This window comes from Diplotaxodon limnothrissa, linkage group LG5 (genome assembly GCF_057381915.1).
Source record: "Diplotaxodon limnothrissa isolate DT_005_m linkage group LG5, D_limnothrissa_male_GT1.1, whole genome shotgun sequence".
NCBI lineage: Eukaryota > Metazoa > Chordata > Actinopteri > Cichliformes > Cichlidae > Diplotaxodon > Diplotaxodon limnothrissa.
The window spans coordinates 18,406,881-18,417,721 of record NC_140600.1 but is presented as its reverse complement, the minus strand read 5'-3'; the positions used below and the strand labels follow the sequence as shown (position 1 = coordinate 18,417,721).

At 38.4% G+C, this 10,841-nt stretch overlaps 1 protein-coding gene across 1 annotated transcript; it reads left to right on the top strand.

The window, feature by feature from the left end:
* Window positions 1-1,924: 1,924 nt before the first annotated feature.
* On the top strand, window positions 1,925-3,028 carry gpr25 (G protein-coupled receptor 25). The gene has a single exon (XM_085354038.1). The coding sequence runs from the start codon at window positions 1,925-1,927 to the stop codon at window positions 3,026-3,028; it is 1,104 nt and encodes a 367-aa protein (XP_085210164.1).
* Window positions 3,029-10,841: the final 7,813 nt, after the last annotated feature.

Sequence of the window (10,841 nt, the reverse complement as noted above, 5' to 3'; positions counted from 1 at the left end):
GCACGTTAGGGAGGCCTTTTTCCCTTCCTCTCATCCGCTCTCCCCCGCTGCACCCATGGACCAATGCAATTGTTTATTTTCTCCTATTGAGGCTGCTCCATTCACTGGCTCTCACATTTACTCTGCTCAATTGGAGTGAGACAGCACTTATTCGAGGAGAGGAATGTAGCGTTCCACTGACAGAGCAGCAAGAATGCAGGAGAAATAATTAAAACTTTTCCATGGAAAAGGTACAGCTGAGTGTGAGGGAGAACAACGTCGAACCAAACAATGAGCACTGACAGGATTTTCTGCAGTGATGAGTATATCCACACATCACCTTGACACTACAAAGTGAAGGAGTGTTTGAATAACGTACAATGCTAGAAAGTGGAGCAGGGATCCCATAAGAAGGTCATTCACTCACTGCGCTTTCTTAACTGAAACTCTCCGCAGAACAATAACACATTCTCCAGGCTCCTATAAGATGTGGCCAGCCTCACTTTTTCTGGCTCTAACACAACAGCAACGAGCCAGACCAGGGACTTCGTTTCACCTTTGGTCTGCCCTGTCGTGGTCGAGGTAGTCGTGATGACAGTTTCCTTTCCTGTAACAAGGGTCCACTCAAATTCCAAAATCAAACTCTGAAGTCCATTTATTTGACAAAAGTGATTTTCAGTGTTGCTCATGGTCGTTTTTTGTGGTTATGCGTGGAAACATCTGTGCACAATGTACACACATCTCTTTAGTGTCTGCTTGGTTTTATGACTAATATCCTCTGCTGACTCTGTTGGTATTCAGGCGTAACCGAGTATATCTCTGGTTCGCGAGATACATGTTTTCGTTTTTCTTCTTCTTCTTTTTTTTGGTTTTGAGGTTTTGGTCATATACATTTCCTTGGCACTCTGAGGGTTTCACACAAATGTGTTTACAGTTGTACAATGAAGAACTTCTATATCTAAGTTCAGACATGTAGGTCAGCTGCTTCCTAAAATTCAACAGTATAATATGCTGTCACACAATTACAAATGTGTGCACTTATGCAGTCACATTGTCTGAACACAGCATAACTGAAATCATGATCACTATACTGTTTAATGAAAGATTTGGACTTAAATAGTAAGAGTCGTGCAGGCAGGTGTAAGCAGGTTAAAATCCGCAAAAATCTGCACAAACAAAGATGAATGCACCGCTGAATTTTAAGTAATGGAAAGCTTACTTTCTCTATAAAACAAAATAAAACAGAGGTGAGATCAGCAGTTCAAATATCAAGTCTGACAGGAAAAAGCATAGAAACAAGAACCAAACAGTGTATATCCTGTCTGTTTCTACTGCTTTGAAGTAGATCAGTGGCATTTTCTCAGGAATCACAGCCCCTGACATTAAGTGGGAGGTCACCACATACAGTATCAAACTGCCCCCTACTGGTGTGGCACATCAATACACAATTTCTTTGATAAAGGAAAAAGAAAATGCGCTCATGTAAAGCAATTTAAAGGTGAAATCTGTCCTTTTTTATGAATATAGGCACCATCGTATAACAATCTAGAGTAGAAAGTTGCATAAATATGTATAAGACTTCAAAGTTTTTCAGAAGGAAAACATTTGTAGGAGTTCTATACTTTAAATGCAAAAGTTTTGCACTCATACAATCTGCTGTACCCATAATAATGCACTGTAATATTGGAACATCACGTTATTGTATAGCAAGTTTGATTAATGTGTGTCAAGTTTTTTTGTTTGTTTGTTTGTTTTTGGCAGACGGAGAGACGGAGAGACGGAGAGACGGAGACGCAGCACAGTAAAGTGAGAGGAAGAGAGCTGAAATAGGATTCTCTGTGGTTAGCACTTGTAATATCAAGCAGCTGCATGCTGACATGGTTAGATTAACCACTCTGCCACAATACAACGGCTGCACTACAGAGCCTCTGTGTGATCTTCCAGAATGGACGGATACACAACTCCTGTAGACTATTTGTACATTTCTGAGAACTACACTGACAATTTTTCGCTTTATGATCTCCAGGAAGAGTGTGAACAAACCCTTAATGGCTCAGAGTATTTTTTGCCTACAATTTATTTCCTGATATTTTTCACAGGATTTGTGGGCAACCTCCTTGTGATCCTAGTGGTGGGAAACAAGAAGAGAGGTGGTCGTCTCGTGGACACCTTTGTTGTCAACTTGGCCCTGGCTGACCTCGTCTTTGTCCTGACGCTGCCACTGTGGGCCATTTCTGCAATGAAGAAAAATTACTGGAACTTTGGGCAATTTAGCAACTTTCTCTGCAAGATGAGCAGCTACATGATTGCTGTGAACCGCTTCTCCAATATCTTCTTCCTTACCTGCATGAGTGCTGATCGCTACCTGGCTGTTGTGAAGCTGATGGATTCGAGGTACCTCAGGAGTAGTTTGTGCATTCGTGCCACTTGTCTTGCAGTGTGGGCAAGCTCTTTGGTGCTTGGCATCCCATCTCTGGTGTACCGGAAAGTAGAGAAAGATGGCAATTTCTGTACAGAAGATCAAAGTTCACCTTTTTTTCTTGGAATAAGCCTGGTCATGGCCTTACTCACCTTTATCTTCCCAGTGTTTATCATTATGCTCTGCTATGGCACCATCATCATGCACCTCAACAAGCACTGTGCTGCTGCGGGAAATCCTCGTGCTGAAGCGCGCCGCAAGCACTCCCTGAAGATGGTCCTCTGCATCATAGTGGCCTTTGTGGTGTCCTGGCTCCCCTACAATGTTTTTAAATCCATCACAGTTATTTTACGTCTCGCAGACGTTGAAACCAGCTGTGAAGTTAACTCACAACTTAAAAACGGGCTCATCATCTCCTGCTGCCTGGCATTCCTCAACAGCTGCGTGAATCCAGCCATTTACTTTTTCTTGGACCATCACTTCAGACGATGTGCTGAGATGATGTACAAAACCTGCTTGGGAAAGTCAAAGATGCTGCAGAGCTTCAACTCTTCAGCTTCATTCACCAACGGCTACACTTCAGAGAGCAATGGAACAACTGGTGGGAGAAGTCAAACTCAAATGGTTTAGTAGGAGGAAGATTGATATGGTGAACTCTGGAGGTGTTAAAGTAATAATGTTACTGCCACCCTTAAGATCAATTTAACATCTTGTTTGTGCATCATTATATGTTTTGTTTTTTGATTTTTATGATACTATACTTTCAAATTTGTTTTTGGCCTTTTATTGTATTTAACATATCAAGCATGCATATATTACTTGGAAAAGTATGATATGGATTTTTCTTAAATTGCAATTTTCCCATAATATCTGCTTTGTATGAAATGTATTAATGTTGTAAATATTTTGCATTAACAGACAATATCCTACAGTTGCATTAATTTAGAAATGTAAATAACATTTAACATTTGTAGCTGAACAGATCATTTGGAAAAGTGGAAAATGAAAATCAAAAAATATTCTGTGTCTTCTGTGTATCATTTTTATAACTATTATAATTATTTTCTATATTTGCATAATATGGTTGCAGTTAATAAATAAAATCTGAACAAAAATGTTGTGGGACTTAAAACTGAATCCTCTTTAATAAAGCCTCAGATTTCTGTGATGAATTGATACTATGACTAAAAATCTGCTAAAAACAGTAGTTAAATTTAGTTACAGTTACACTTAATTACAGTAGTTACAGTAGTTATGGTTAATAGCGCTAAATGACATAATTTATTATTTTGGTTTAATTTAAATATAAAATTAAACCAAAATAAAATTAAATTAAAATATAATGATCTGCAGATGTATTTCGTAACTTAATTAAAACTCAACAAAAAATTTGTCATCAACATAAAAGGCTGCACACTGAAAACTTTTATTAAAAAAACTCTCCCCAGAGTTTTATTTAATTTTCACAGTTAATTACATAACACTAAAAATAACAATAATAACTAATATAAGTCACAGCGGTACAATTTCAGTTGAGCCAGTTCACTAATGAAGAGTAGATAAATAAGAGATGTCTGTGAAGGTTCTGAGAGATGAGTTCACTGTAGAGTAAAAGTTTGTCTTGTCCTTACAGAGGAAGTGTGTGTTTTCACACATTATTTCTCACACGTTTATTAAAGCTGGCTTTGTTTTGGTTTGGGGGTTTTTAACCTACAATGATAACGCATATTTTGGCACAAAGAAATTACACAACTGCATTAACAAACAATACTTCTCTAATTGCAGCAGAGCAGCATAGTTCTGCTAGGTGTGAAGCTTAGGGTCTTACAAGGGACCCAACTTCCTTGTCTTGTTATGTTATACTTTGTCTTTTAACTCTACCTAAACAGTTTTATCATTTTAGTACTGATATGAATCAATATCTTCTTTTTCATGGAGCCCAAATAGGTGATAATATATAAAATAAATTTTTAAAAAAACAGAAGTGATGTGGGATTCTCGCTAAAATATGAAGTATAGGGTCAGTGATCTCCATGTGAACTGCAACAGAAACCGAACAGAGATGAGAAGGTGAACATGAGAAAAAAGTGCGCTGACACATATAAGGAGGCACTGAGCTGGCAACCCGAGGTCAACCAACACAGAAAATTGCAACAGGAAGCAACAGTTTGGTTTTGTTGAGTGAGTGGGGGTTGCTTTTTCCTTTTTCTTATTTTTTTCAAATTTTCTTTTACTTATTTATGTTCATGTGTGGTGGAGAGGTCAGGTTATCTGTAACACAAATGTTTAAAAGTTGCATATTACATATTACAATCGTTTTTACATTTACATTTGCATTGTAGCCCCTCACCCACACACACACACACACACACACACACACACACACACACACACACACACACACACCCTTTTGACCCCAACTCAGACATAACGTGCCCCAAATGCAGTTTCTCAGAAGTCAAATGCATTCGCATGATGGCAAAGGGGACGTCAGGTGTGTGAAAGTTCAAATGTTCATGCTTGCCCACTTGTTTTTCAGTTGTATGAGTGATTTGAATCATGTGAAAAAACAGACTCAGTGCTGGCTGTGAGAATAGGGAAGTCACGAATTCCCCTTTCCTGCTTTTAGATATATCTTACCAGCTTTGGTTATAATGCTGGCACAAATATTTTACCTGCTGTTTCTGGCATATAAAAATCACAGCTGTTAGACAGCTGTATCTTGTGTGTGGAGCGCACATGCACACACTTGAGAAACATTAGTCTATTCTATTCAAATATATAGACACAGTGGACATGTATGTTGCCTGATATAGATAATGGTCTTTACTAAAAAATAGGTGTATATATACTGTGAGTGAATCATGTTTAGGTGGTTTGCGATCTAAAAACAGTCAAAATCCAAACCCTTTATGTTAATATGCAGTTATTTCTGTGTTTTTTGGTTTGGGTTTTTTTTTTTTTTTTTTGTTGCACCAGTTTGCCAAAGTCATTTCAGTTAAACTTGTTTTTGCATTTATTGCACAGGTTGCTTTGATGAAATGTTTGCAGATAATCACAGACGATGTGCAAAGAGGGAACCAGAGGTGCCAAGTGCTGCAGCTCTCGGGCTCAACGAACAGCTCTGGGACACTTAGTCATAATATTTTTCTTAACTGACTAAATGTGAAATGTTTCACAAAGATGACATGTGTTCTTGAAAATATATAATGATTCATTCCCTTTTTTGTTGTCTTATTTTTAAAGATGGCATGGGTCGTGTGGGTAACAGGAGATGCTTCTCACACTTCGCCTATGAAGTCAGCATACAAATGCTAAAGCATGCTAATGATGGAAAAATGTTTTCTTCAAAGATTAAACTTTATTTGCAAATAATTTTTTCTTAAATGCAATTAATTCAGTGCAGCCCATGTTGTTGTTAATGCTAAAAGTCACGTGGACTTAACCTGTGAGGTCAACGCTAACTAAATGCTATTTTCACACAGCCAGATTTTATCTCTAACCCAAAACTAAAATACATTTCAAATACGAAATGTTATCAGATTATTTTGTCTACGCTTCAGTTAAAAGCTGTGAACATTTTGCAATGTATCACTTTTATATGACACAACTATAAAAGAAAATCATAAAATAACTTTTACAGGCAATGTCTGCTACCTGATATCTACCCCCAACTGATTTAATTCTGACACTTCTACATTCACAGCAGAAAATCTATGGAAGAAATGCAAATGTTAAAGCTCAAACTCTTCGGGTAAGGAAATGACTTAGTCGTCATTCTGCCAGTCAAGCACACGCAAATTGAAAGGTGAGACCTTGGCACTTGGTTTTTATCAAACCTTTCTTACGTTTGAACTGCCAGTTTCTCTTTCTAGTGTTGGCGTGACTATGAACTTGCAGTGTTCTCATAGCATTATTGCAGTTCTTTCCCCTGCACTTGTTACAAAACCCCTATGGGCTAAAACAGTCGTGCCCTATGCCGTGTGAACGTTTCTGTTCGTTTTTAAAATTAAAAGTAAGTTTATTCTTGAGCCGTTAAGTCATTTTAAGAAAAGAAAATATAATAATAAAACAGTGGTGTTGTATTTTAATGCTGACATCAAAGCTAACTAGAACCATTGTGGCTGTTGGTCCGTGAGTGTAATCTTCAAAATATTTTTGGTTAATGTTTCAGTCTTCACAAAAAGGCCATTTATGTAACTTCTGCAAGTATCAGATTGATTGATTACTCAACACAACTTTCTACTTATTCTTTCAATTATGCTGGATTTACACTTAATATTAGTTTTTATTTTTACTTTATTTTTCCTGTAGTTGTCCCTTGTTTTGGCTTGGATCATAGTTTCTTTAAAGAGTTTTAATGAAAGAGGTTTCAAGGCAAAAACGGCAAATAAATGCATTTCATTCAAATATTAATGTTACTAATTGCAAAAACAAATATAAAATGAGTATGAACGTAAGTACATGCACAGTAGTGTCAAAGTAGCCATCACTTTTTTTTCTTTCTTTTTTTGTTTTTGCCCCACTTCAAGCAGTACTGCAAAATAACGGTGAGCAGCTAAAAAATGTTTACACCCCCTTTCGACCACAAACACATACAACATTTGCAATGAGATCATGCCAGCATTGTAAGCCTCAGATGAGACGACTGGCTGTGGTTTTTATAATCTCATAAACGAAGCCTGCATGAGCAACATTTGATAAACAAGGCGTCTCAAATAAACACTGAAAGATTTAAAATCATGCACCTGCACAGATATGCCTTTGAGACTTTCCTGTAAGGAACCCTGATTAAGATTTAGCAACTTTCTTTCCTTTGCTAACAGGAATAGATCATTTGGCTTATACTGAAAGTTTTCATAATAATTCTACATGAACTGTGTTTCTGAATAATGTGTATGCTATGTTTTTAAAGATAGCTGCTGTTAGAATAAAAAAAGAAAAGAAAAACAAAGGGTAGATGTTTCAGATTTTTTCTGTCTACCTGAAAAATGAAACAACACCTCAACTGATGTGGTTACATGTTGTTGATTACAAGAAGCAAGGAAGTGCTGAGGAAAAAAGAAAAAAAAGACAGACAGACGTTGTTTACTATTAAAAACTGGCTATATCCTCTTTCAATAACACATCCAGATGAAAACATCATCTGCTTTACACTGACTTACAACTCAGGATTTTATTATGATTATGTCACTCAGTGTTCAGGGCACATAATGGCTTGATGTTTGGGATTAAAAACCACCTGCAAAATCTGAACAAAAACTTAAAAAAAAACTATAAAAAATCGACTGGTTACATCAGTTAATATTCAGAATTATGTTATTTAGCAGCGCAGTGGTTAGCACTGTCACCACGAAGCAAGAAGGTCCTGGTTTTGAAACCACTCACTTGTGTAGTTTGCATGTTCTTCCCACGCCTGAGTGGGTGCTCTGTTGAAACTCCAGCTTCTTCACAATACAAAGACACACACGTTAGTTTACCTGATGATTCTAAACTGGCTACAAGTGTGAGTGTTTCTGTGCGATGACCCGACAATAGACTGATGGCCTGTCCAGCATGTACTGCCTCTTGATCTGTGACACTGATGACCCTGAATTTAAAATGTAGTGGATATTCAGCTGGAGATTTTTATTGTGGTTGTCCTAAACTGTCATGGTCCTGGGTCGGTGACCCAGCGCTTTTAGTTTATTATCATTTTCTAGTTTATGATGATGATGATGATTATTATTGTTTGAGTTCTATGTATTATATTCGGTCTGCCTTTGAGTCTGCGTCTGTGTCTCTGTCTGTCTATGGTGTCAACCCGTCTATTTGTGAAGCTGTCTGTTTAGTTCTGTGTCTTGTTTGGTTCCCCGTGTTTGAGTTTCCTGCTTTATTGTGAAGGTCTCTGTCTGATGTGAGTGTGTTCAGTTTACGTTTCCCCTGTCCCGTCAGCTCCGATTCCTCCCAGCTGTGTTGCCCTCCTGTCTCTCATCCCCTGATTACTGGTGTGTGTATTTAAGCCCTGTTTGTTCTCCTGCCTGTTACTCGGTGTCAGTCTGTGTTACTCGGTGTCCTGCTCGACGGCTGCCTCTCTGCCTCTCTGCCTCTCTGCCTCTCTGCCTCTCTGCCTCTCTGCCTCTCTGCCTCTCTGCCTCTCTGCCTCTCTGCCTCTCTGCCTCTCTGCCTCTCTGCCTCTCTGCCTCTCTGCCTCTCTGCCTCTCTGCCTCTCTGCCTCTCTGCCTCTCTGCCTCTCTGCCTCTCATCCCTTTGTCGTATGCTCCCAGGTCTGTTATTTTAGTTCTCCCAGTTTAGATGTTTTCAGTTATTTGTCATGCCCCCACTGCTTGTTTGCCACTACACCTTGTAAATAAACTTCACTAGCGTTTTCATCCACTGCTTGCATCTTGGGTCCTCCTTCCTCCACACCACACGGCTCACCTTCCCAGCCGTGACAGTAACATTTATTAGACTTACCGGAAAATTGTCTTCTTCGAATCATTCCTTTTTTTAAATAAACCTCATTTGTTGGCCTTTGTTAGTTTTGAAACCTGCTACGCAGGCATAATATTTTCTCCTACACGGAGGGACTCATAAGAGGAAATATGTTATGAGTGTAATGTAGAGTGATAAGAAAAAGAAAGCTTTCACAGGACTCTATGCGGTCTATACAGTACAGGACTCTGTGAAAATCGACGTTGCCTTATCATACAGTAATAACTTGACGCAACGTGAAGTTTCTGTATGACTTGAACAGTCTCTCACATCATTGTGAAGGAATTTTGTTCCACTATTCTTTGAGCGTTGCTTCAGTTCCTTGAGGTTTGTGGGTATTTTTCTATGCACAACTCTCTTAACACACCACAGCATCTAAACAGGCTTGAGGTCTCGACTTTGAATGGGCAACTCCAACATCTTCTTTTCCGCAATTCTGTTGTAGATTTGCTTGTAGCACAAAGCTGTAGCTGTTGCACAGCTCACATTGGATTCTAGAATACTTTGGTATGCAGAGAAGTCCACGCTTTACTCAATGATTGCAAGCTGCCAAGGTGCTGTGGTTGCAAACAAGCCTAAATCATCACCCCACCACCATCGTGCTTGACACTTGGTATGAGGTGTTTGTGCTTATGTGCTTTTGCTCTCCCCAAATGTACCACTTTGCATTATGGCTAAACATCTCCAGCTTGTTTGTGGATCCAGATGAAACTTTGCAAACGTAAGACATGCTGCCAGGTTGTGTTTTTTTTTTCTTCCAAACAAACCATATTTGTTCAGTCTCATTTTCTTATCAACATGCTGAGTCCTGCAGCGTCTTAGAAATAACTCTTGCGTTTTTGCAATTTCTCTGAGTATTTCAAGGTGTCATCTTCCAGTGAATTTGCTCAACATCTATTCCTGGAAAGACTGTGGCATTGCGTTAACACAAGCCTGAATGCTTCAGGCCAGCAAACTGACAGAACTTCTGCAGTTATAGAGGTGGTCACACTTACTGTTGATCAATGAATGAAGTGCATTTAATTAGCAGCGGCCACTTACCTTCTTAACCCTAGAACACTATCGCTATAAATAGTAACACAATCACTAATGCCAGGTGATTTTTACCCGATATAATATGACCAATAAAAAGTACTTGTCATCAAAATATATCAAAATATGACAACACATGACAAGTTAGAGTTGTCTTCTTTTACTTTCAACTGTACCATGTCTAACAAAATGAAAAAGTGTCATGGGTGGACCCTAAAATAATGCTCCAAAATTACAGAAAGATTAGGAATTCAAGAATAAAAAAATTCCTAAAAAAAATAATGACACTGGAAAGCTGGTCTTTGGTCCACCCATTAGTGGGGATATTTGAGACTTCCCTGGTGAAGGCACAGTCTCTTTGACACGCTAACACCTGTGGGAGAGAGAAATCATGTAAATGTATTTGCTCGGGTGAAAATCACCCAGCGATAGTGTTCTATCGTAAGTACACTCTCTTAAATGAGAGCGTACTTAGTTTTTCACAGGACTGCATTGTTTACAGGGAACTCAGAGTAAGGTGCGGGTGACCTCTAGTGGACGTTTCGATAGAATTCTAATGTATGTGTATCCTACCTCTTATTAGTCATCCTAATAAAGATTCACAGTGAGAGTTTTGTTGTTGTTTGGTTTTTGCTTTTTGCTTTTGTTTCTTTGTTTGTGACTTTAAAAAAAATATTTTGATGACCAATACATGATTCTTTATGAGGACTCATGCATTGGTCATCTGTAGCTCACTACCCGTAAGTGGTGCTGCCTTCACAATCCTATCTAACATTCGGAATTTCTTACATCCGAGTGGCTGACACAGCGTGTAGGCCCTTTATTTTTATTTTATTTTAGAACATGTAAATACTGTGTTTCAAAGAAACATTTTGCATCATCTTAAAATTTTTATTATATATTTCTTATCTTCTGTCCCTTTAAGTGGACATCAGGT

Bases quoted from the DNA above. Each gene is read 5' to 3' on its own strand.
- gpr25 (XM_085354038.1), top strand. From the start codon at position 1,925: ATGGACGGATACACAACTCCTGTAGACTATTTGTACATTTCTGAGAAC.